The 27,776-nt window shown below is 40.2% G+C and overlaps 1 protein-coding gene across 1 annotated transcript in view; it reads right to left on the bottom strand.

Moving 5' to 3' along the window:
• The window catches only part of exoc4 (exocyst complex component 4), a 582,261-nt gene that overhangs the window by 53,376 nt on the left and 501,109 nt on the right, over nt 1-27,776 (bottom strand). Inside the window, exons 12-13 of the mRNA XM_060842705.1 lie at nt 22,448-22,603; nt 4,632-4,810 (exon numbers count right to left, since the gene is read on the bottom strand). Coding sequence (XP_060698688.1) covers nt 4,632-4,810; nt 22,448-22,603 — 335 coding nt within the window. The remainder of the gene's footprint in view (nt 1-4,631; nt 4,811-22,447; nt 22,604-27,776) is intronic.

Genomic DNA, 27,776 nt, shown 5'->3' with positions numbered 1-27,776 from the left:
GCTGTCTCTTAAAAAACATATAAATAATGTGTAATTTTTTATTGTAATTGCGCAATTTTGCCACGAAGCACAGAAGCTTTAACCTCTGTGTTGTTAGACAGAATTGCATCAGGCTGCCTTACTTTATTAAACTGGCAACCTTGCTTTGTACAGACCATACTTCTAGTGATTCTTCTGACCGATCTCAAACCACGAGGCCCCTTTGGAGGGGTCTAGATCTTCATTTAGTGCCATGACTCTTGGTTTGGTCACGGATGTATCGTGGACAGTGGTGTAAGAGCCTTGAGTCCTTCACTATTAAGTGTTGAAGAATTCGACCGTCCAGACATGAGAGAGGGACAGAGAGAGATAAAAAAGGTACAGAGTTGAGAACTCCACAAAAAAAGGAGAGAGATTTTATAGAAAAAAAAGAAAGAGAGATTATATACACAAAAGAAGTGGAGAGTAACATCTAAGGGCAATGCATAAAAGTCGATAAATCCCCAGGACTTGATCAGGTATACCCGAGAATGCTGTGGGAAGCTAGGGAACTGACTGCTGGGCCTCTTGCTGAGATATTTGTATCATCGACAGTCACTGGTGAGGTGCCAGAAGACTGCAGGCTCGCTAACGTGGTGCCACTGTTTAAGAAGGGTGGAAAGGACAAGTCAGGGAACTATAGACCAGTGATCTTGACGTTGGCGGTGCGCAAATTGTTGGAGGGAATCCTGAGGGACAGGATGTACATGTATTTGGACAGGCAAAGACTAATAAGGGATAGTCAACATGGTTTTGTGCGTGGGAAATCATGTCTCACAAATTTGGTTTAGTTTTTTGAAGAAGTAACAAAGAGGATTGATGAGGGCAGAGTGGTAGATATGATCTATATGGACTTCAGTAAGGCGTTCGACAAGGTTCCCCATGGGAGACTGGTGAGCAAGGTTAGATCTGACGGAATACAGGGAGAATTAGCCATTTGGATAGAGAACTGGCTCAAAGGTGGTGGTGGAGGCTTATTTTTCAGACTGGAGGCCTGTGGCCAGTGGAGTGCCACAAGAATCGGTGCTGGGTCCTCCACGTTTAGTCATTTATATGAATGATTTGGATGTGAGAATGAGAGGTATAGTTAGTAAGTTTGCAGATGGCATCAAAATTGGAGGTATAGTGGATAGCGAAGAAGGCTACTTCAGATTACAACAGGATCTTGATCAGACGGGCTAATGGACTGAGAAGTGGCAGAAGGAGTTTAATACATACAAATGCGAGGTGCTGTATTTTGGGAAAACAAATCTTAGCAGGATGTATACACTTAATGGTAAGGTCCTAGGGAGTGTTGCTGAACAAAGAGACCTTGGCGTGCAGATTCATAGCTCTTTGAAAGCAGAGTCACAGGTAGATAGGATAGTGAAGGTGGCGTTTGGTCTGCTTTCCTTTACTGGTCAGAGTATTGATTACAGGAGTTGGGAGGTCATGTTGCGGCTGTACAGAACATTGGTTAGGCCACTGTTGGAATAGTGTGTGCAATTTTGGTCTCCATCCTATTGGAAAGATGTTGTGAAACTTGAAAGGGTTCAGAAAAGATTTAGAAGGATGTTGCCAGGGTTGGAGGATTTGAGATATAGGGAAAGGCTGAACAGGCTGGGACTGTTTTCCCTGAAGTGTTGGATGCTGAGGGATAACCTTACAGAGATTTACAAAACTCTAAGGGGCATGGAAAGGGTAAATAGACAAAGTCTTTTCCCTGGGGTGGGGGAGTCCAGAACTAGACGGCATAGGTTTAGGGTGAGAGGGGAAAGATATAAAAGAAACCTAAGGGGCAGCTTTTTCACAGAGGGTGGTAGATGTATGGAATGAGCTGCCAGAGGATGTGGTGGAGGCTAATACAATTGCAACATTTAAAAGGCATTTCGGTGGGTATATGAATAGGAAGGGTTTGGAGGGATATGGGCCAAGTGCTAGATTGGGGGGTTGGGATATTTGGTCGGCATGGGTGGGTTGGACCCAAGGGTCTGTTTCCGTGCTTTACACCTCTATGACTCTACGATAGACTTGAGAAATGGATCTGAGAACCAAGCCAGAGAGAGTCTTGAACCTCTGAGCTGAGGAAGTTCGATTGGATTGGATTGGCTTTTAAATTGTCAATTAAAATGTTCTGTGAGAAAAGTAAGTTTGTTCAAAGATGGGTAATCACATAGATAAGACGAAAGTCCGTCTTCACTGTTAGTAAAAATATGTGAGAAGTTTCTGGAAAAATCCAAAGCCTTTTGAAAACTTTCTGCCACCCTAAATAAAGCATTAGGTGATGAGCAGTGGCCAGTGGGTGGCCCTTGAAGTATCCAATTGATCAAATCAGCCCAGCAAATGATTTGGCAAAGGAACAAGAATTCCAAGACAGAGGAACTAATTAGACTGTGGAGACAATATTGTGATAAAACTCAAAGAATCAGTTTTGTGCTCACGGCAGTATAGTGCCAGTAAACGTGGAACTGAACTAACTGCTGATGGTGCCATGAAATATATTGTGGTCCTCAAAAATGAATGTGCTTGAGCAAAACGCCAACAAAAACAAATGGAGAAGTCACTAGCTGGTGAGCAAACTCCTGTTCCCCCACCCCCTCTCCAGTTCACTGACCCTGTAGCTTTCAATACTCAGAATCAGCGAAAATTGAAACAGCACAGATCCTCACTAGTGGTAGCACTGAGTCTGCGATAACGATTTTAAGGCCTACTTCAGGTCTTTAGCCAGGCTGACACTTTAATGTAGTGCTGAGGTACTACTTCATTATTAGACATGCTGTCTTTGAGCTGTGACATCACACCTCAGCCAGCTCTGTTCTCTCAGATGTACAGTATTCGTTGAGCATGGCTACTGTCTCAGTCTCCTGATCTATTTATTTTAATCAATCTGTTCAAGCAAGTTATGACACTCCTTTGGGAAAGGTGGGGTTTGATCTTTGGCCCACAGATAGAGACACCACCACTATGTAACAAAAGCCAGACTTGTGACCTACAATTTATCCCAAAATCAACAACATCTTCAGAAACAAAGCAATTGGTCAGTTACCTCAATACAGTTTGCAAGGGCTTGTTATGTACAAACTGGCTGCCATGATTGCACATGAAATAGCTGGATCATGGCCTTTAACAGTGGAATAATGTCCAGGGTTTTGCAGAAGCTTAAAGAAAAAACAGGCATTAAGCCAAAGAAAGCAATTTAATGAGAATGTCAGAGGTCAATTTAAAGGAGGGTGTTAAAGGAGGAAACAGGGTTTGAGTATTGGGGGTGGGGGTGTGGGTGGGCTTATCAAGGAATCCAAATCTTAAGTTTGAGATGGCTGAAGGTAATACCAAGGGAGGAGGAGCTGGGGGAAGAAATAGTTGAACAAGAGGAGACAGTCTGACAAACAAACCTTGGTAGTGGTAGGAGATTGTAAAGTTGCAGTAAATTATTAGGGAAGGGCAGGGTGAAGCCGTGACAGAATTTAATTGCATGGATGAGAATTTTAAATGGAGGTTTTAGATAACAAGTAGTCAATTGCTAGTGAGAACGAAGCAATGGATGAGTGTAAAATGATTGCACAGCTTTGGATGAATTTCAGTTTATGGAGGATGGAAGAATGATTAGCATAGGAATAGCCAAGTCTGAGGGTATAAGAACACAGCTGAGAGTTTTTTTTGCAGTAATTGGGTTAGGGTAGGAGGGGAACTTGGAGGTTGTTGTGATGGAAAGGATATGAGGTCAGATCAGAAGATCAGCTCAAAGTTGAAAGGAAATCCAAGGTTACAGTCTGGTTCAATATTGGGAAGGATGATGGAATCATTTTAAAAAGTGACAAGTTGCTGAAGACAATTACTTTACATCCCTAGTGTTAAGATGGAGGAAACTGGTCATCATTTATAAACTTTTAGGAATCTAAGATTGCTTATTACTTATACCAAATCTGAATCATTGATTGCCGACCTACAGTGACTCCCAGTTAAAAATAAGTCTACATTTTGAAGTTCACATCTTGGTTTTCAACCTTCTTTGCCACTTCCTCACCATTCAACTGGGACATGCATGAACCTCTAATTCTGGCCTCTTATTACTTCATTTGCAGAGGCCATAAATTCTGGGATTACCTCCTTCAAATTCACTGGTGTCTATCTCTCACCTTCTTTAAAAGGTTCCTGGAAAAGATAGATCTTTGGGGAGCTATTATGATAATGGGGCAGGAATGGAAGAGAAAAAATTAATGGCAGTACACTGCCAAACATCTGTTAGGTAAGGGTGGAACAAAATGAGGGTAGCCCCATTAAGTTGGACAACAAAAAGGAGAAATTACAGGAATGTGGGGTAATCGATTATATTAAAGGCTGCAAAGACACTGAGGGGACACTTGAGACATAAGGCATCACAGTTACAGGCACAAAGGATGTCGTTTTCAATTTTGTTTAGCACTACATTAGTTTGACAGTGGGCAGTGGGATGGAATGAGAGTGCAAGAGACACACGGAACAAGGCAGAGAAAGAGAATAAGAACTGCCTTTTGCAATTAAAACAAATTTGGAGCATGTTTAATGGATAGTGGTTTATCTGTTCCACAATTAATTCAGTGTATCAAGCAAAATCAAGGTCAACAAAATCTTTATCAATGGAGCTAGATACTTACACTGAGCTGTAGGCAGACTAGAAAAAAATCCCTTCAGCCGAGCTGATAACCATTCCAGACTCTCGTGTAGGTTTGCCAAGGCCTTTAGATCACTGACATCTCTTAGGATTTCATTCTGTGGGATAAGCTTGTCTCCCAAGTTGCCAGTCAACACTTCAGATTCTTTTGCATTGGCAGCTCTGTATTAGAGTAATAATAATAATGCACTTAAACACAGCTCCAGAGGGAAATCAAGGATTCATGAATAATAAACCTAATGTGACCAGCATGACTACAATTTTTTTTAAGATATTGTCAGTGCTGTTAGCATTGGTTTATATTGTAGTACACATCTAATGTTCACTTTTGGTTATAAAGCAATTAAATCTATAATCATACATTCAGATTTTACTTTATCATTATAATGCGTTTTTAAAAATCTTGAAAAAATTGTTCACTTTTACCGTTCAGTCACAGTGAAGGCGGTAAGCGATTTATTTACAAGACTCCACAGGATAAAAACATCACTGCACAGCACTGAAGGTTACAGCAGATTTAATAGGTGTTCAAAATTATGAAAGCTCCTGACAGAGTAAAAAAGGACAATCTGTTTCCACAGGCAGAAGGATCAGCAATAGAGGGCAGACGTAAGATAATTGGCAAAAGAACCAGAGAGGAAATGAAGAAGTATATTCTTAAACAAAGCAAATGGTCTAGGATGCAATGTCAGAAAATAATGAGGCAGATTCAATAGTAACTTTTACAAGTGAATTGGAACATATTATCAAAAAGAAAAAATGTCGTTGGACTATGGGGAAGTCGGACTAATGGATAACACTTTCATACAGCCAGTAGAGGTGTGATGGGCCAAATATTCTTTTAGAATGCTGAAAAGCCTAAAAATGAAAAAGAATTGTGAATGCTATAGAATCACAGAATGGCTACATCGTATAGATGGACACCATTTATGTCTATGCTAGCTCTCTGAAAGAGCAACTAACCAAGCCTTCCAGCCCTTTTCCCAGCTCTGGAAATATTTTTGCTTTAGAAAATTTTCTTTCGAAGACTTTGACTGAAGTGCCTTCAGCATACTCCCAAGCAATACATTCCAGATCATTGGCACTCACTGCACAAGATGCTTTTCCTGGTGTTGCTGGTGCTACTTTTGCCAATCACTTTAAATTAGTGACTTTTAGTTCTTGATCCTTCTGTTTATGCAATCAACTACGATTTTGAACATCACTATCTTCTTAATCTTATCTTGTACAAGAAGAACAGCCTCAGCTTCTCCAATCTTTCCACATCACTGATGTCCCTCATCCCTGAAAGCATTCTCATCAATCTTTTCTGCATCCTCAGAGATCTTCTAATTCTTTACAATGTGTGGAACCCAGAATTGGACATCATCCAGGATCCTGTATCCTTTCTTGATTAGTTTCTCAACCTTTCCTTCACTGGTAAAACTTGAAGGAGTGGACAGCAACCAATGTAACAACTTGAATAATTCTCAGCCGTTCTCTTGTTTGCTAAAGTCACTGAGTCATTGCAGTGAAGGAGGAGTCCATCATCTCATCGAATCCATGATGGCTCTGTTGAGCAATCCAAAGAGCCCCACTCATCCATTCTATTCCGGTTGCTCTAAGTTTACTTCCCTCAAGTTCTTTTTATTGTTGATAATCTTCACTTCCACCATTCTCACAGGTGAGTTCAAATTCATTACTACTCATTACATAAAAATATCTACCTCACACCGCCCACCTCACATCTCTTTACAAAATCTTGAATCTGTGGCCTCCTTGATATTGTACATCAGTTGATGGAGAGTACTTTTCTCTGTTTAATTTGCACAAAGCTACAAGAATCTTACACACCTTTGACAAATCTTTCCTTTAGCTCCTCTGTTCCAAGGAGCACAATTCTAGCTTCTCCAACTTAAACTTGGTAGCAAAAATTCTTCAAGCTTTGGAATGATTTGGTAAATATTGTCTGTGACCTCTTAATTTACTCATATCCTTCCTATTGAGAAGCAGAACTAAATTAGATGCAACATTTTGGTCGTATCCTAACCAGAGCTTTGTAAAAGTTCAGCATAACTTCCCTGATTTTTAAAAAACATTCAATATCTCTATATTTAAAGTCCAAAAACACACATTTTCACTCAATATGCCCTACCACATGAACCTAACATTCTTCTGTCCCTGTGCACTATTGAGAACAGTTCAATTTACTTACTATTGCCTCTCCCTCTTCTGACAAAATATGTCACCTTACACTTCATGTTAGTTCCATACGCCATCGGGGCTACCCAATTTGAGATGGTATCATCATCATTATCTCCAAGTTCAGCATTATTTACAAATTTTGACCTTTTATTCTATTTTTTAATATGCATAAATAACTTGGATATGATGGAAATGTTTTTCTAGCACTGATGTGATGATGCTTTCACTTTAAAAAGGTTATGTTGTCCTTTCAGCCTCAGCCTCTGACGCTCCAGGGAAAACAGCGGCAGCCTATTCAGCCTCTCCCTTTAGCTCAAATCCTCCAACTCTGGCAACATTCTTGTAAATCTTCTCTGAATCCTTTCACGTTTCACAACAGGAAGGAGACCAGAATTGCACAAAATATTCCAAAAGTGGCCTAATCAATGTCCTATACAGCCACAACATGACCTTTCAACTCCAATACCCAATACTTTGACCAATAAAGGAAAGCATAACAAATGGGGTTAGGTGAAATAGGATAGGAGAAAAATAATGTGAAGTATGAATATCAACTCAGATCAGTAGGGCTGGATTGAGTGTTTCTGTGATGCACATTCTATGTACTATCGTTTATACTAAATGGGATTTTGATATTCAAGCAGAAAAATAGTTTTGATATATGGTAGACCACTCTGGGTTCATAAATGATGCATCATATAGTTAGAGTGTATTACAATGAATTTCATTTTTTAAGTACTTGGAAAATTTGGTCCGTTTTACAGCAGTAGCTTGATTATATGTCCTGCTGAGGACAATACATTTAAAGAGCTGTAAAGATGAGTGAAGAATTACCACTGTTGAGCGATAAATGTGCAACTGGGTGGCAGGCAACATTTTGAGCATGCAGTCAGAGGCTAGCTGTTTGATATGGAACACTAGTGGGCAATCCTTCATTGCTAAATTCCTTCAGTGTGTTGTATATTCCTGCATATGCTCTCAGGTAGTGCTTGTAGTAATGGTGCACGTTATGCCATCTGCCACCAACCATGGCTCCTTTCTGTATTCTCCAAGACCACCAAACAAAGCAACTGACACACACCCAGCTGACAGGGCAACAGCACACTCATCCATCAAATGGAGTCAGGTGCTGTGTCTTGATCATTTATCACAATACGTTACTTCCAACAGTAGTGCCAAGCAGTCTTAACAAACTGTCTCAAGCCCATTTTAAACCTTTCTAAAGGCTGTCATAGAATTCATGTGGTCATTTACCACTAATTGTTTTTCCTGGGCTGCTATGCACAGGGAGCATTAAGAATTTATTCTTAGAAACCGTCCTCAAGATTATTGGTGAGACCAATCTTTCTATGAACAGATGCAGATGCATTTTATGAACACTCCTCACCAGCTTCCTGATACTGTGCCAGGACATGATTTCCTATTCTAATAAACCAGTTCATACAAAGTATTTTCCAATCATTTGTACATGCAAACCAATGGCGCACACAATCAACTGTGTGATGGACAAACTTTTCCATTGTAGAAACAACACAAAAGATATGATTTATTTTCCCCAATGCTAGAAGGGAATCAGATAACAAATGAATTTGTTGGCAGGTACAATGGTTGACCTCTTTTTCTGGCAAAAGCTTAAATGTTGATGAAGCTGAAACACAATCAAGCACCCACTTCAATGCATACATCATTCAAACAGGCAATGTCTAAACCCTTTAGAGGGGGCAGTTACACAGAAACAAGCCTATCGGCACAACTAGTGTCAATGTTGCACACAGTCCTTCTACCATTTGACTTAATTGACCCGATCTACATAACTGTTTATTCCATTCTTCATCATGTTTTCATCTATGATTAGATTTAAATGCATTTATAACCTGGAATTCACTGTTTGAGGTTGATGGAAGCAGAGACGATCAATAATTTCAAAAGAAAATTGATTGGTAATTGGGGAATAGGGTGAGGGAGTGGTACTGACTGCGTTGCTCTTGAGAGGACGCATGGACATGATGGCCTAAATGGGGTTCTTCCCTGCTGTAATAACTCAATGCTATTCACCTCATGATAATGAGTTTCACATTATTGTCATTCTGAGTATAGAGATGTTCATATTAATTCATTGCCTCCTACACTGTACCACTGAGAACATTAGCTTCAGTCAGTTGCAAGAATCTCATGAATATGAATCCGTGTCAGTGTCACTGAGATCATCTAAGCAGGGACAGACCTATAACTTTTTCTTAAGGGTAGTGATCAAGTAGGGTGAAAATATTAATGTTCAAAGGGTTAAAAATAAAGAATACCTGCATACTTTAAGGGATGCTCTGTCAGAAGCAATGTAATAGCAAACCTTTTGAAAACTGCACAGCACTTTTGTACAATGAATTGCAGACTAATTCTATATTTTTCATTTTTGCATACTGTCACCTCTTTCCTCTGGATTGCTTTAGATCAATTTACCCAGGACTAATATTTCCTGATCCTATTCTGCTGTTTGTGATTTTGATTCACATCACAATCACAATTGTCTATTATGACTTCAGTCAGACAGTCTCAAAACTCATGCGGCTAGAAGCTGGATTGGAGGATTTTAAACAAAGAATTTCAAGAGAGATGAGTATGAAGCTAGGTAATAATTATAAGTTTGAGGTTGCAACTGAGAAAAGGGATATTAGGAATGTCAATTAAAAAAAGCAGATTGGTTAATGTGCCTGTTTTAGTAGGGGCGTTTAGATTAGGTTTTGAAGGGGACAGGAATGGTGTTTGTGTTGAGGTAGGTGAGCTGGAGTGCTCTGGGGGGTGCTGCTGAAAATGAGCAGTGACAACTACTTGAGGGGTTGGTTATGGTGAAGGAATGATCAAAGATTGGGTGAGGTTGGGGCTCAAGGGAGAAGGTAGTTTAATCAGGAATAAAAAAGGGTTTCGTGAGGGCCAGAGAAAGAGAATAGGAAGAAGCTGCAGATCAGTTCTGGTGCTGACGTTAAGGGGAGACCATTTCTTTTTGAACTAAGTATCTGTCCCATTCAGTTCCAAATCACACCAAGGAAAGCTCTGGTGATATATCCAAATTGGAATGTTAATTTGTGCCCTTCTAGGTGTTCATCAAAGCATTATACATGACTAACATTTGTTGATTTTGTTCAAATTTCCATCAGCAGTTTTTTCTTTTTAGCTGTCATTGAGGACCATTCATTTTGCACAGCTTTTGGAGTAAGCAAATGAGCAGAAGTAACCTTGGTGCCATTTCCATTCCCCCAAAGCAGTCAGTTCAGGATCTTAGAGTGGAATTTCCACATCGTTTGCTGGTTGCTTCCACCAGGCTGTCATCCTCTTTCACCCCTTACAAAAAAAATTATCAAAGTAAAAATTTCAAATTACAATGCCAATGATTGAGACTGCAAATTATTGGCAACATATAATTGTACCTTAAAACAATTAATAATGTAAATTTATAGAATAAATTAACTAATAGAAGGATTAGAGGGGTATGTGTAGGTACTTATTTCACCCAGAGGATAGTGGAATGAGGAACTCACTGCCTGAAAGGATGGTAGAGATGAAAACCTCCACTGATGCTATAACTTATAGCCATGAGTCATAACTGGAAAGTGGGATTAGACTTGATAACTTGTTTGTTGGTTCAATCGTTTCTTGGCCTTTTGGCTAATACCAAGTTGAAGTTCTGAGTTGCCCATCATGACAGGATTTCAAGATCATCGCTGGATCATGAGTGGATGCCAGGGGATTGTCAGTTGAGCTGAGCTGTTATGGGTGGATTTTTATGCAGGCTTTGGCCTAACACTAATTCAGTGTACAGACAATCAGAATATGACATTGGAAGTGCCCAAACCTTAGGGCAGGATGTCTGGAACGCAGTCAGACTGTGGAGAAGGTGAAAGAAGATACACTAGCCAGTCAGGCATTCTTCATGAGGAGTATTCTCCTGGATTGCTGCAGGTTCCAAGCAGCTCCATAACACTGGGCATGACAGTATGCTTCTGGTAGGCAGCATGTGGGAGTCCAAGAGGATAGGTATCATCACTCACATCCACAAGCGGAAGGGGGAAGAGGGAGGACATTAGAAATTGGTGACCAATTTCACTTCTGAAAGCAGATTGCAAAATCCTGTCAAGGTCATCACCAACCAGGTCAGGTCTGTTCTGGGATCAGGTGATTCACACTGATCAAACATGTCTGTACTGTGCAGGAGGATCTCTGACAACCTCATGTTCTTGAGGGATACAATTGCCTCCATGCAGGACAGGGAGATGGATGCCTGCCTCATCAGCCTGGACCAGTAGAAAGCCTTTGAAAAAATATTGCACACCCGGGCTTTGGGGAGGGAATCAGAAAGCTTCCCAATTAGATCCGGAGTCAGGCAGGGCTGCTCACTCTCTCCTCCTCCTCGTGTGTTTGCATAAGAGCATTTTGCCGGGTCCATCAGGAAGAGGGGTGACTGTTCCATGCAGCAAAGACATGAATGTCAAAGCGTTCTTATATATGGATAGCATCGTCATTTTCTGCATGGATCTGGTTTGTCAGGCTGCAGAATCATGAGTAGCTGTGAGCACTTTGAACAGGCCTTGGGAGCCAAGATAGATCAAGGCAATGATCTTTGGGAGGCCATGTTATTTGGGAACTAAACCGACTGATCCTTTATCCCCTTCACTGTCAGGTTGGATTAGCTGAAGGTGCTAGAATATTGTTTGGTGGGGCTGGGGTGTGTGCAAAATCTTAGGAGGAGTGTATCGCTAAGGTGAGGCAGAAACTGGGCAGATGGGAACATTGCTCGGTCTTCATTGTGGATTAAATCTTACTTATAAATGTGAGGCACTCTCTCTGTTGCTGTACATGGCACAGGTTTGGCCCCTTCCCAGACCTGCACCACTGCAATCACCTGAGCCATCTTGCACTTTATCTGGAGATCTAAGATGGACTGTGTCCACAGGGACACCATGTACAAAGCTCTAGATAAGAGGTGGGAAGGACATATCCAATGCTCCCTCATCCTGATGGCCACCTTTATGTGTGGCAGCACAAGTTGTGCACAGACCCTTGTCAATATTGAGGTACTGAGGTTCTACCTATACCTGGTGTTGCGAAGGATGGCACTGGCCTCGGCTATGTAATAGTCCAAGTAGTTGGATTATTCCATAAAACCTGTCCTTCGTGAAGAAATATGCAAATAAAAACACCTTGGATGATTAGGAAGTGCTCAGCACGTACAATCAAGACCTGGTGGGAAAAAAAAGAGGATGGATCCTATCAGGTTGGACCCTGAGCAGACTGTCAAAATCATTTGGCAGAATGACTTATCACTGGAATTTTTTAACAAGTGCCAAGACATGGCTTGGCACATTGCCCTCAAAGCACTGCTAAGGATAGAACCTGTAACACATCTCCTTCTGGAATGTGAAGGAAGTCTACACAGACATGCGGTGGTTCTGGCTGAGGTTCATTTCCAATAACTTCGTAACGTAGGACTCTGCTCACTTGTCTGTTCCTGGGACTTACACCATGACAAACATCAACTGTGCCTGGAGGACCATCAACTTGATGAAAGACCCTCTGTGATCTGCCCAAACGTGTTGGTTTGCCACAGCAAGGCGTTGACTGAGTGTTGCAAATTTGCACATTCCAAGATCCAGCACTACATGCTGAGGGTCACACAACAGTTTAGGGCAGCTGCCACCAAGGCACAGTGGGGAAATACTATTGTCTAAAGTCTTTATACCAAAAGAACAATGGGAGCCCATTCAGTTATTGGACCCTCTTGGTGCCTCACATGTATGTAAATAATGCTCTGCATAAGAAAGAAATACCTTTTGCCTTCGCAATGCAGGGATGGTTAAATCCAATGATGTTTTCTTGGTAGTCAATAAAAAGATGAATAGAACTCTTTTTATCCAGAATGTAGACATTAGACTGAATGGTCTCCTTCAGCACTATATATCTTTTATGTTTTCTTTTTGACAAGGTCATTGGTTTGAAAAATTGCCACTGTGCTCCTCCTTCATATACTGCAGCTTTAAAGATTTGTTGAGACATATTTACAGGGTCTTGAGTCTCAAACTAATGAATTCTCTCAGTTGTTGTTCGACTGCAAGATGCTTATCATTATGAAGAGTAACCTTTTTGAAATGGTGAACGTATCAGTTGCTTAGAGACCTAAAAGCCAAGATAAATAACTGATGAGGACAGCAAACAGAATGCTGCTCATCAATTAGCACATTCCTGGCTATCTGCAGCTTTCAATCATATTCGAGAAAAAATGCTTACAAATTTATAACCATGGGGAGTTGATATACAGCAACACTTGACCAGAGCCACTTTAAGCATTTAACCTTTACTTTCCCACCTCCTTGCCAATTGTCCCATCCCCTCAGTAAGATAGAAATTGCAACATGTCAGCAAGTACAATTAATCACTTCTACCCTGCATCTTTCCAGACACACAAAAGATATTTCCATTCCAGGATTCTGACAGATTGATAAATGGAAAGATGGACCAAACCAGGGAAGGAGAAATGGAAGTCACTGATGTCAGTTGTTTAAGTGCTATGTGACCAAAACTCATCCCACGCATTTAACCTTGTAAAATACAACATGATTAAGGACCATCTGTAATTGTCATCACCTTCTCAAGGTTTGCAATAAGGATGATGCGAGACATGTTAATCCTTCATGCTTATGTTGATGACACAGATAGATGTAGCTCTTTTAGCCGTGATACTCTTGTTAAAAGATCATTAATGAATTGTTCCTTAATTCCTGCTGGTTTGATTAAACTAAGCTGAATGATATCACTTGGGATATCAGTCTTCAAATAGGCAATGTGATACACGATTTGCGGATATCTACAATATGCATATATTAATGACAAGGTTGACAATATGCAGTCAAAAAGAAAAATATATAGGAACTATTACTGAAATTGGTGTAAAGCATCTCCTAGGCTCTGCACCAAGGGAGGATTGCATATTCTTTTGCAATTTTAGCTGATTATCTATTCCAATCATTTCAGTGGATGTAAAATCAGGACTGTAAGGGCATGCAGTTTTTCCTGCCCAAGCAATTCTTTGTACCTAGCTTGCCCAATATATGGCCCGTGGGTCAGAATCCAGTCCACCTTAACTTCCACCAGCCCCTAGTCTTGCTCATAATACTTGAAATGGAAGTGACAGATCTGGAAGGAGCTGCTTCTCCAATCATAAACTTATTCTCTCCTCTGTTTGCTGCTAATATTTCACTCGTGAGCCTCTCAGTGGCAAATACAGGAGAGAAACATTCTGTGATTGGAGGAGCTGTGTAAAGGTGAGTGGCTTCATTTAGCCCGAGGCCAGGAAACTGGAGTAATGGCAGCGAGAAGTGGGAGTTGGGCAGAGAATTCAAGTGAGAGGCTAATCTGCTGGGTGAGAGAGAAAGACTCTGTGTTCTCAGGTATGCAGACAAAGACTCTACTTTCCTAGGTAACTATTAAGGAAAAGACTTTGTTTGTGGAGGTGTTGATTCTGGAGAAGAAGCTTTAAAGGGGTGGAGAAGGATAAGGGCCTTGCCTGGGAGGAAGAGTATGTGAAAGGTAGTAAGAGAAATGATGTGCATGTGTAAGAGAGTGAAAGTGAAGGAGACAATGTGTGAAGTAGTGAGAGACATGAAGAGTATGAGATGTACGACAGAGAGAGAGTGGGAATGAGGAAATGAGAGAGACAGAAGACAGGGATAATGGACGTGAAGAGGTAAGATGGAGGGAAAGCATTGGATTTTTGATTTGAATTTATTGTCACGTGAAACCTGTATAAAAGTACAGGGGTATAGTGAAAAGTGTATAATGTTGCCACACTAGGCGCCATCTTCAGTACAAGTACTAAGATATAGAACCTTATGATATGTGCCAGAATGAGAGAGAGGGTTCGTGTGTGAGGCTGTGAGAGAAAAGGAAACTGTGTGTCAGGGAGTGAGAACAGACAGCATTTGTGATGGAGTTAGAGATAGGGAGAATGTTTGAGAGAGAGAGAGAGAGAGAGAGGAAGTATGATTGAGGGAGAGTGAGATACAGGGTGGGGGGATAGAATATCACGTCAGGAAGTATTATATGCATGTGTGGGGAAGTGATAGTGAGATTCCCAGCCTATTAAATGAAGCATATACTGAAACCAAAAATCTTTGGTAGAACTTCTATTTTCTTCACATACTTTGCTTCTCCATTCAAATACATGCTCGCCTCCTTCTAGCTGGCTCCTCTTTATATTTTCTTTAATATAATTTCTAATCAATCTGATTGGACATGGTGTTATGTCACACCAACACAGCAGGTGGGACTTAGACCCAAACCTTCTGAACCAGAGTTTGGGATGTTATCACTGTGCCACAGAACCCACTTAGATTTTATGATTCTTTTGTCAAAATGTTAACAAATGGAAAACAAACAACCCATTAGGGCACTGTAAATAAAGAAAAAGTCTATATGATCAAATTGAAGCATCATTAGTGTAGAATGTCATGCACAAGCACTCCTTCTCGCAGGAGCCTCTAAATGTTTTGGGTGTGTTGTTGGACAGTCTCCATCTCCAAGGACAACTCGCACATATTTTAACACAATTGCCTAATTAATGAATTTTCAACACCTTTTTGTCGTATTCCAAGATGTTTAGAACCTTAGTAACAGAGTTGAAAACTATCTCAATCCAGATCAGTGTGAGGTGATACACTTGTGCAGAACAAGCAACAGAATATATTAAATGATAGGACCCTGGAAAGCATCGAAGATCAGAGGGACCTTGGTGTGCACATTCATTAGTTCATTAAGGTAGTAGGACAGGTAGATAAAGTGGTTAAAATTGCATATGGGATACTTGCCTTTATTAACCGAAGCATTATGTTTAAAAACAGGGAGGTTATGCTGGAATGGAATAAAAATTGGTGAAAGAAAGAATGTGGGTGTAAAAGAGAATGTGAGTGAGTGAGGTGGAGTGATAATGTAAGATAGCAGTATTGCAGTGAGAATGAACCCCTGAGAATGAATGTGAGCTGGACACACCAGCTTTCCTTCAAGACCTATCCGCATGACAAAGAGGAGAATCAAAACCAAGCTGAAAGGCAACAGACTTCTCTCCCTGACAGATTAGGTCACTACAAGTTAGATAAACCTACTTTTTAGTTCAGCTCTGATCTTTTCCCCTTGGTGAATCCAAGAAAAATACAGAACGGAAACAGACCCTTCAGTCCTACTCGTCCATGCCGTCCAAGTTTCCCAAACTAAACTAGTGCCACTTGCTTGTGTTTGGCTCATATCCGTCTAAATCTTTCCTACTCATGTATCTGCCCAAATGTCTTTGAAATGTTCTAACTGTAGCTGCATCTCCCACTTCCTCTGGCAGCTCATTCCACATTAAAAACAATCATCTGTGTGAAAACATTGCCTCTCAGGTCCCTTTTAAATCTTTCCCCTCTCATCGTAAACCTATACCCTCTAGTTATGAACTCCCCTACCATAGAGAAAATACCTTTGCTATTCACCTTATCTATGTCCCTCATGATTTTATAAACATCTATAAACATCTCAACCTCTTATAACCCACACTTTCCAGAGATGCTACAAGTACATTAAGAGCAAAAGAATAACTAGGGAGAGAAAAGGGCCCCGTAAAGATCAGCAAGGTTGTCTGTGTATGGAACCACAGGAGATGGTAGAGATATTAAATTAATATTTTGCATCAGTATTTATTGTGGAGAAAGGCATGGATATTAGGGAACTCAGAGACACATAATGATCTCTTGAAAACAGTCTTCATTACAGAAGAGGTGGTGCTGGAGGTCTTAAAAAACACTAAGGTGGATAAATCTCTTGGACCTGATCAAGTGCATCCCAGGATGTTGTTGAAAGCTAGTTATGCGAAATTGCGCAGCCTCTAGCAGAGATATTTGTAACCTCTACAGCCATGGGTGAGGTGCTGTACCTTTATTTGAGAAAGTTGCAAGGAGACGCCTGGGAACTATAGACTGGTGAGTCTGATGTCAATGGTGGGTTATGAAAGTATTTACATGCATTTGAAAAGGCAAGGACTGATTCGGAGTAGCCAGCAAGACTTTGTGCGTGGGAAACTGTGTCTCACAAACTTGATTAAGTTTTACTGAGGATGTGACCAAGAAGATGCATGATGACAGCGCAGGAGACATTATCTACATGGAGCTAAAAATGTGTTGCTGGAAAAGCGCAGCAGGTCAGGCAGCATCCAAGGAGCAGGAGAATCGATGTTTCGGGCATGAGCCCTTCTTCAGGAATGTGGAAAGTGTGCCAAGCAGGCTAAGATAAAAGGTAGGGAGGAGGGGCATTGGAAATGCGATAGGTGGAAGGAGGTTAAGGTAAGGGCGATAGGCCGGAGAGGGGGTGGGCGCGGAGAGGTCAGGAAGAAGATTGCAGGTTAGGAAGGTGGTGCTGAATTTGAGGATTGGGACTGAGACAAGGTGGGGGGAGGGGAAATGAGGAAACTGGAGAAATCTGAATTCATCCCTTGTGGTTGGAGGGTTCCTAGGCGAAAGATGAAGTGCTCTTCCTCCAGCCGTCGTGTTGCTATGGTCTGGCGATGGAGGAGTCCAAGGACCTGCAAATCCTTGGTGGAGTGGGAGGGGGAATTGAAGTGTTGAGCCACGGGGTGGTTGGGTTGGTTGGTCTGGGTGTCCCAGAGGTGTTCTCTGAAACGTTCCGCAAGTAGGCGGCCTGAATCCCCAATATAGAGGAGTCCACATCGGGTGCAGCGGATGCAGTAAATGATGTGTGTGGAGGTGCAGGTGAATTTGTGGCGGATATGGAAGGATCCCTTGGGGCCTTGGAGGGAAGTAACGGGGGAGGTGTAGGCGCAAGTTTTGCATTTCTTGCGGTTGCAGGGGAAGGTGCCGGGAGTGGAGGTTAGGTTGGTGGGGGCTATGGACCTGACAAGGGAGTCACAGAGGGAGTGGTCTTATCGGGAGGGAAATATATCCCTGGTGGTGGGGTCTGTATGGAGGTGGCGGAAATGACGAAATGAAGGTGGGGTGGTAGGTGAGGACAGTGGGGTTCTGTCCTGGTGGCGATTGGAGAGGCAGGGCTCAAGGGCGGAGGAGCGGGAAGTGGAGGAGATGCGGTGGAGAGCATCATCGATCACGTCTGGGGGGAAATTGTGGTCTTTGAAGGAGGCGGCCATCTGGGTTGTACGGTATTGGAACTGGTCCTCCTGGGAGCAGATGCAGCGAAGACGAAGGAATTGGGAATATAGGACGGCGTTTTTACAGGGGGCAGGGTGGGAGGAGGTGTAGTCTAGGTAGCTGTGGGAGTCGGTCGGTTTATAGTTAATGTCCGTGTTGATGTTGATTATCTACATGGACCTTAGTAAAGCCTTTGACAAGCTTCTGCATGGCAGACTGGTTAGTAAAGTTAGATCACACTGTATTCAGGAAAAACTTGCCAATTGGATACAAAATTGGCTTAATGATAAGAGACAGAGGGTGTAGGTGAAGGTTTTCTTTTCTGGACTGGAGGCTTGTGACCAGCAGTGCTCTGCAGGGCTCAGTGCTAGGTCCACTGTTTGAGTTGAAATGAGTATGGTCTTTTGCCAGCTCTTCTACTTAAGAAGAAAAAACGTTAATGCTGTTACTTGGTACTTTTTAAAATCTTTATTAATTACCCATTTTAAAAAAAATTCCTTTGAGGTAATTTTCCTGAGCAAATTCTTTATGTTTTCTTATCGCACGTGTTTCATGTTGTGCCAAATCTTATTTTTCTAAAATCTACCCATCAGCTCCTTGAGTGAAAAAGATGGAATTGGGGCCTCATGTGCAAAATGCATGAACTATGCTACTCCGCATTTTTCTGGAGTATTGGTGGCCTGTGCTCTGATTGGGATTGTGTATAAATTGAGTCGAAAGCTTTTCCAAGGAATCAGGAGCTTAAACCAGTCTCGAACTTAACCCTATTTAAATTTTTAATTTGAATTTTTCTTTGAAATATTAATAGCTACACCAGCTAACTTTTTAAACTTGCTGTTTTAGTTTTTACATGGTTTCATTTTCAGTACTTGGCATAAGGCTGAAATAGTTTGCGTTTGTTATGGAACGCGACTTTATTGTGGCAGATTGTATTGAGAGTATCCTAAACCAATCACAAAATTAGGATAAACTGACTTAAACTAAATTGATATTGACACAAATGATATTTTTATTATGAAAATGATGCTGCTAAACTAATCATTTTAGGAGCGAAATATAGATTAATAGCTTCATGCATCAATGGGACAGAATGCAATAACCAAAACTTGAACCACAATGAGCACAATTAGCATTTTGGAGCTATGATCAAAGAAAGCTCTCCTCCAAACAACATTTCAGACTAAAATACTCCTACTCAGTTGCCAAAACAATTGCTCTCCATTAAAGAAATTATACTTATAATTTCTTTTGTTTGAATACCCTTGAACCCACCACTTTGAGCTTCAAATTTGCCAGACTATTATTATTTGTTATGATCGCTCAGTAATAATATACATTAAGTAGTTTTTGCTTCTTATTTAACAACCTGAATCAAAAGATGCTGACCACTCCTAACTGCAGGGTGTCATTTGCTAACTAAATCCCTGACAAATGTCAAATATTTTTCACGTGAGTTTTGAATCCAAATTGTCAATTACCATCAGTGTAGACAGCATAAGCAAGTCATTAACTGCATTGTTTCAATCAACGTTATGACAGAGAACTCCCTGCTTTAGTGAAAATGCTAGAAGATGTTGGGAATTGAGATTTGTGACCCTAAACATGCATCTCCAATTTTAAGGGTCAGGATCACATCCGCACTGATCCCAGAGGCAACCGGCTATTTCAGTGATAAATTGTGTTAACTGAAATCAGATTTTGAACTTCCTGCTGTCTGGAATCTGGTGTGTGGAGATTAGACCAGATAACAGCATTTCTTTGGACAGCCAGGATATCCTTCTGGAGAACGGAAATGCCTTTGCAGCTATGGCCTGAGGAATTCATGGGACCAGGAGTCAGGAATCTTTTCAGTAGAGGGTAGAAGGAGTCATCTGATATCCTTATGGGGTGGTAGAGGGTCTGGCACTTTAAATTTTGTGCAGGGATTGCTGTGTGGGACTGTTTACTGTAGGCTGTGCTCAAAAGGTGCATATGTGCTTTGGAACTGCTCAATGTGTTAACAGGTGTGAACAGGTGTCAAAATATATACAGTTGGATCTGCTAGAACAGGTGTTTCTTCAATGCAAATTGGCTTTAACGTGATTGATGAATTTAGACACTTATTTGTAGAATGCAAACTTTCCTTGCCTGTATTGGCTATAATGTGATTCCAACCCCATTAGTTTAAATGGCTTGGCTATTGCATAATTTTCTTATAACATGAGAATAGAACTATCACATTAGATCAAAACTGAATGCATTTTTGAGTGAGTGTTTTTTTTTCAATCGAGTCTGGTCTGCAATATCGATTTGTGAGTAATAGATCTATATATTTTCAATGTATGGCTTCTTCTGGGTGCTTGATGAACAAGCTTGTGAAGTATTGGGAGATGATGGGTGGAAGTTGGAATAGGCAGAGAGGGAAAAGTAGAGAGCAGAAGGTAATGATAACAGAAGTTAATGATGGTTGGCTTGTGAAGAGCAGGGGAATAAGATATTCTGCTGGATCTGGTCTGGAACACCTTTGGTGGGGGTAAAGCAACCTTTGGGATTGTGAAAAGATGTGTGTTTGTGTAAAAGATGCATTACCTCATTGGGACTAGCAAAGTTATATCCGAAACAGAAATGTTGCATTTAAAAACAAAACAAATTCACAGTCCCTATTCACTATTATACAATTTTATATCACGCCTTATTTCGAAAACTATAATTTTCACAATGGTTCCTGCTGTTGAATGGAATTGAATGCAATCTGCTTGAACAGAAAAGTTTGTTAACATGGGATTGAGATTCAATTGATTTAAGCCATTGAGCACTTAAGTGAAATGTTTGCTTCTATGAGGGATTAATTAAAGCAATTTAAATGTACTGGCTGTTTGTCTTGTTTCAATGAGAAAGTGCATGTTTCATCTGTGACATCCTTAATGAACTGTAGCTTTAATTTCTACGATTAATGATTCATGTTGGATAATAATGTGGGTTGGCATAGGGAGGGCAGGGCATAGCCTAGTTGGTGGGTTTTACAAGTTTGCATTGTGTTGGTGTAGGGACTATATAGGACTATAGGGTTGATGAGGTGGGGTGGAAGAAAGGTATGGAACATGAATGCCGTGGAAGATGGATGGATTGATATGTAGAAAATAGCAACATGCTAAGGAGAGGGTGAGGGAAATGCAACAGCATAGGGGGGCTATGGGAGACTGTTGGGAGAGAGAACAAGCATATGTTGACATGGATGGGGTGTGGAGATCGAGGGGGTGAGAACAGGAGGAATGTTTTCTGTTTTAATCTTTATCTCAAACCTGGAAGAAAATGTTTAAAGCGTATGTAAAATTCCCCAAATTATCTGTCTTGCTATAACTGTACAGAGCACCAAGATTACTGCATGTAATCTCCTTGCTTAAGGTGAGATTTTCTTTAGATTCACCAGCTTGATTCCTGAGATGAAAGACTGACTGGTTAAAGAAGGTTGCACAAGTTGGGCACGTACACATTGAACTTTACAAGAATGAATAATGATCTTAACAAAACATAAAGGATTCTGAGAGGACGTTTTCATGGTAAATGAATGAAGATTGACCAGTGAGTCTAGAACCATGGGTCATGTCCAAAGGTCTTGGGTAGGCCTTTTAAGACTGAGAGGAGGAGAAATTTCTTTACCCAGAGAATGGCGAGCCTATGGAATTTGCTGCCACAGAAAATGGTTGAGACTAAAACATTGTATGTTTTCCAGGAGTTAGATGCAGTTCCTAGGGCCAAAGGGACCACAGGATATGGAGAGAAAACAGAAACACGGTACTGAGTTTGATAATCAGTCTTGATCATACTGCGTTGCAGAGCAAGCTCAAACGGCCAAATTGTCTTACTCTTTATATTTATGTTTTTCACTTATGGGGGAATGTAGACCTAGGCAGTATTATTACAGGCTTGAAGGGCAGAATGGCATTTTCATACTCATTTCTTGCTCTATTTATTTATACATATGATTCTGACTGCCATAGATTATTTCACAGAATTGTCCTCAATGTGAAAAAAATACAGGCATTCCAACTACCTCACCACTTTAGTAAGCCTTTGCCTGATTAGATTATCCTGCTTTTATGACCTATAAACTGTGTAAGAAAGCTAGGTTGTTTCAAGAAACCTTTGTCTCAAGCATTTATGATTACACACCTTGAATGGCTGGAATTTGTATTCCTAGATGCTGCCAGTTGAGATTTTAATTCCGACTGCAGTTTTCACTAAGGATGCACTTTTGGACAATTGCAACGTTTATTTCAAAATATAATTTATCTTTTGTTAACTTGACATTTGCATGTTTCCAAGACAATGTAAAATCCTTCTCTGACATCTTTAAATATCAACATAATGTGTTAGAAAATAATTTAGGGTCCTTGGTTCAAGATAGGTAAAAGGAGGGTATAGTAATCCAGGATTCAATGATAAACTTCACACATACCTTGTGAAGTCCTCCTCATCTTCCCGCTTCGGTCGCATTTGTTTGGGCTGAGCCATGTTCGTCCAGTTTGGGAGGGAGGTCAACAGTCGACTTATGTCCTCATCCTTGGCCCATGATGCACTTATGATGAGCTTCTCTTCTGACTGAACTATGCTCCTGCATTGGAAGAGAAATTGAATTAAATGTAGACCAATTGTTGCAAGCATGCTTCAAGTACTTGAACAAAAAGCTGGAGCAGGCCATTCAATAAGATTAAGGGTGATCATATTGATAACCTCAAATCTATATTCTTGCTCACCCCTGAAAAGCAAGGGGTGAAAGGTTAACAAGAATGTCTACCCTATTCAAAGACTCTGCTCTCATCACCTTTTAGGAAGACACATCCAAAGTCAAAGACTTCAAGTTGTTTTGAATGTAAAATCCTCATTAACTGCATGTTATTTTTATTGACTGAAGCAGGATTCTCTTTCAATCTGGATAGTTTCCCCAAGGCTAAACATCTTATACATAATACAAATAACTAAGTTAAGGTTAAAGATGAATTAGCAAATCACACCTCTTTTAAAAATAAAATGCTTGTAAATGTATTAAAGAAACAGATATTAAAAGTAGAGCCGTAAGTCAGACAGCCTTTCAAATAAAATATTAAACCAAAATTCTGTTTGATTGCTCAGTTGAAAGGAAAATATTACTTGGAATATTTGAAGTGAAGTCAGCATTCTGCACAATCTTAAAGTTCCTTTCTTGCAAACTATGTTAGCAGAGCATACACTGTATTCGCTACTTGTGGGACTGAACAAGTACCAACAAACTCTATAACAGCAGATATACCTCAAAAATAACTTTTTAAAAGTATTTTGTGGTATTTATGATAAAAGGCAGTTTGCCAAAGCTCTTCAGCTTACGCTGATCAGGACAACTGCAAGGGATACCAATGCAAAGAGCAACAATGGACCCTGATTGGTAGAGGCATTGTCATGGAAAATATACCATTTAGATGATGGTTGACAGTTAAATATTAAGTGTTGCTTAAATTTAAACCAGGTAGTTTTATACTGATTGATCAAGGCATTGCCTGAGGAATGAACTAGTGGATAGCTGTCACCTGTTCTATTAAGTTGAAATGGGTGCAATGTTTGCAAAACTGACAATCTTAAATTGGTAGTCTGTATAATTCTTAACACACTTAGAATTATTCAGCAAATGGTACAGTTTTCATGACAGTGTCAAACAAGAGTATACTTGCCAGCTAGTCTCTTCCTATACAGTATATAATCCCCTTTATAATGGTATCCTTCTGTATGCCCTGATAAGCGTAAGAAAAGCTTCAACCAAGCATGCCTTTTTCAGCAACTTTCAAGTTATAAGTGACCAAATAACTATCATGATACCTGATGAAGGTGTTAGATTCTTTCCTTCTATTGGGAAATGGGGCACTATTTGATAGAAATGAACAGAAATGAGCATTTCAAGGGTTCTTCAGATCCACGATGATTAGTAGAGTTAGAAGAAAACTATAAATGCTCAAAATAATGAGTAAGGCTACTGTGAAATACTATCATTCCTCTTCTGAAGCTGCATTTCTGACTCCATTCTCTCTTTTTACTACAATACAATGACCTTGACTTAAAAATCTTTTACAAACTTAATTTCATAAATAGAGTATGTATTAAATACAAACCTCCACACACCAGGTGAGAGTGATTTACCTCCCTCTAACTTGGTCCCTCATGTTCACTATTTCTAAATAGCTAAAAAGGACCACAGTTTCTTTTTTAAAAAATTGTCCACGTGCCAGCCTCTGGCTCACTGTTACACCCCTCATTGTGAAGTATACAAATTTGGTGTCTTGCTTCACTTGGCCTATATCTCCCAAAATCTCTTTTCTCTGTTGGTTAATCTTGAAATCTTTTGGTTGTATTCATTTCTGTCTCTGTTATGGGCCTGGGTCACTTGTGTTGCCTTGTCACCAGAAGCTATTGTCACTTTTTAATATTCATGTTAAGGCCTCCCAAGCAACAGCACCAGCTTCAACTTAAGCCTGCACCAATCCCTGTGCAGTTCACCAGCTACAGTTTTATTAGCAGCAAGTAATGATTTCTCAAAGACTTACCTTGGACATTGGTACACTTGTTGCCTGAGAACAGGGCCTTTACATAATAGCATTCTCTCTTGAACAGAGTAGCTATTCCCAAACTCTCATTCATTCTACCTATGTTTGCCCTAAGTGCTCATGCTTTCCCATACTATCAATCAAAACTGGCTTACATCTTTGCCTTCATGCAGTATGTCCACACTTTGTGTTACTTTTTCTCTCCCATAGCTTGATAGCCAGCACCCATCCTCTGATCTCACCAACCTGATCTCTTGTATTTTCCCTTTTCCCCAACCACTTCTTATCAACAGCTCACCTTGTGGGAGCTCACCAGCTGGGACTATGCATGGTGAATGAGCTCATGGACTGCACTTGTCCTTTCCCCACCCTGCAACCCAGCAACCAATATCACTCGGCAGAAGCCTTCTCCACCCACCCAACCATCATCAGGATTCACTGCTTTTCACATTGTGGCACATCTATTCCTGTCTAAAAGGATCAATCATGATTTCCACTCAGAAAGAAAATAAACAGATGAGATAAAAATATAATAATACCTCAAATTTACAAAGCACCTTTGATGGGAAGTCGTTCCATTAGATGGGGCGACAAGGACCCGTGGGCACAGCCTTATAATGAGAGGGGGACAATTTAGAATAGAAATGAGGGACATTTCTTCAGCCAGAGAGTGGTGGACCTGTGGAATTCATTGCCATGGAGCGCAATGGAGGCCAGGACATTGCATGTCTTCAAGGCAAAGATTGATAAATTCTTGATCTCACAAGGAATTAAGGGCATCGGGGAGAATGCATGTAAATGGATTTGAAATGCCCTTCAGTCATGATTAAATGGTGGAGTGGACTCAATGGGCCGAATGGCCTTATTTCCACTTCTACATCTTATGGTCTCAATAGAACATTCAAAGAAGCTTAAAAGAGAACATAAAACAAATCATAACAGCCCATCACAGATTGAAATATCAGGTCGAATGACCAAAAGTTTGGTCAGAGATGGCTTTACAGAATGCCTTCAAGATGAAAAGCCAAGTGGAGAAATAAAGCAGTGTAAAGAGAATATGCCAAAGCTCAGAATTTAGGCAACTGTTCACACAGCCAGCAGTGGTGGACCAATTAAAATCAAGGATGGTCAAGAGGCCAGAATTAGAGCAATGCAGATAGTTATGGCAGCCAGTATGGAAAATGCGCTGAATATCAAAGCTTCATGACTCCTGGCGCCACAACAAAAGTTAGTAATTTAATCAAAGTATGTAAAGTCCCCAAATAACTTGTGTTACATCATGGAAGTGAATCCTTCTGTAAATTAAACCAACACCCGAAAAGCTCACCTGCCTTGTAATCTGTTAAAATATGAGTGACAGAGAACTTCCAAACTCCAGTATTTTAAAAAAATATCAGTTTCTACTTTAAAAGTGAACATTAAACAACAATTATTCACAATTCTAAGTCCCCCTTTCTCTTAACTGCTTATTACCTGCCTCCAATTCTATAACAATATATTGTTCTCATGAAACACTTATTAAAATTACATCAACTTAATTTCAAAACCATACAGCAGCTTTCATCTTTGGTGTCTTTCTTTTTCTGTCTGTAGATATCCCTGGGTTGTCTTCTTTCTTTTTCCTGTGAAGATGTTTCATATGAAAAGGTATCTTTCACAGAGAGTGTTTCAATGTCTTCGGTCTCTCTCTCTCTCAATGGCAGTTGCTCTGTCTGATTTTCAAAATGCCTGCTTTTTTTTATATACCCAAAATTGGATTGTCTCATTGGTTCAATGTTGGCAAAACAATAAATTCATGGTTTTAGTATCCTCGGACATAATTTAAACTGATCGGTTAAATTTGAATTATTGTCAAAACAGCAACTTAGGTATCTATTCAATAGCTAAATATTACATATTTCCAATTTTCCAGCACACACACAGACTGCTGTTATAAGTTCTCAGTGCCAAAAGCATTCGCTCTCTGAAAGGCACAGCACACGCTTTCAACTTCATAACACCTCCTCCCTTAAGAAAAAACTGAACCATTTTGTTTCTAATTCTTAATCCCATTCTAATGAAATACATAGATCATTAATCTAAGTTCATATTAATTTCTGCACATATATACATACATATGGAATCTGTCCAATCTTATCTATATTCTTTCTGTTAAATCTGCAATAATACATCTGCTGTCACATTTTTATGACTCACAACATGTACAATTTGTAAATTAAAAGTCTGTAACATGAGACATCAACAAAATAGTATCATACTTTTGCCTTTAAATCGTTCCAAGAATGTAAGAGGATTGTGGTCCACGTACACAACTGTCTCTGGCACATTGTTCATCACATAAATATTAAAATGCTGTAAGGCCAGTTCCAAACTCAGTAATTCTTTTTTGATGGTAGAGAAGTTTCTCTGGTGGGTGTTGAGTTTCTTTGAAAAGTCGTCAATTGGCCATTCAAATCCAGCCTCATATTCCTGTAGCAGTACAGCTCCAACTCCTATATCGCTAGCATCGATTGCATCTTTGAAGGGTTTCCAAAAATTTGGTGTAGCTAAAACCAATGCGGTGGTTAATACAGCTTTTAAATTCTCAAATGCCTCTTAGCATTGTTCTGTCCACCAAAATTTTGTGTTCTTCTTTCGTAAATCTATTAATGTTGGCACCATGCTGAAGAAGTTTGGAATAAACTTCCGGTAGAATCTGCTTAGTCCCAAAAATTGAAACACCTCTTTCTTTGAGGAAGTTCATGGAAGTTCCTCAATAGCTTCCATCTTTGCGTTCCTTAGGGTCAACCTTCCATGACCGACGTTATGTCCCAAGAACACCATCTATGCCTTTGCAAGTTCTGTTTTCTTTAAGTTTTATTACTGGTTTTGCTTCTTATAATTGTTCAAAGAGCTCTGCCATTGTACCATGTGATCTTTCCATGACTCACTAAAGATCACTACATCATCCAGATAAACTGCATAGGTTGTTACCCAGCCATGACTCTGTTTATGAGTTTTTGGAATGAGGCTGGTGCGTTCTTCATTCCAAACAACATCGCTTTGAATTGATATAGCCCATTTGGGGTTACTAATGCAGAAACTTCTTTCACTTTCTCTGATAAAAGCTATCTGCCAATAACCACACAGCAAGTCCACCTTTGCGATGTAACTGGCTTGTCCAACTTTCTGTATACAGTCCTATCTTGGTATTGGGTATGAATCAGATTTTGTTAC

This window comes from Hemiscyllium ocellatum, chromosome 23 (assembly GCF_020745735.1).
Source record: "Hemiscyllium ocellatum isolate sHemOce1 chromosome 23, sHemOce1.pat.X.cur, whole genome shotgun sequence".
Taxonomy (NCBI): Eukaryota; Metazoa; Chordata; class Chondrichthyes; order Orectolobiformes; family Hemiscylliidae; genus Hemiscyllium; species Hemiscyllium ocellatum.
This window is presented reverse-complemented; position numbering and strand designations above follow the sequence as displayed.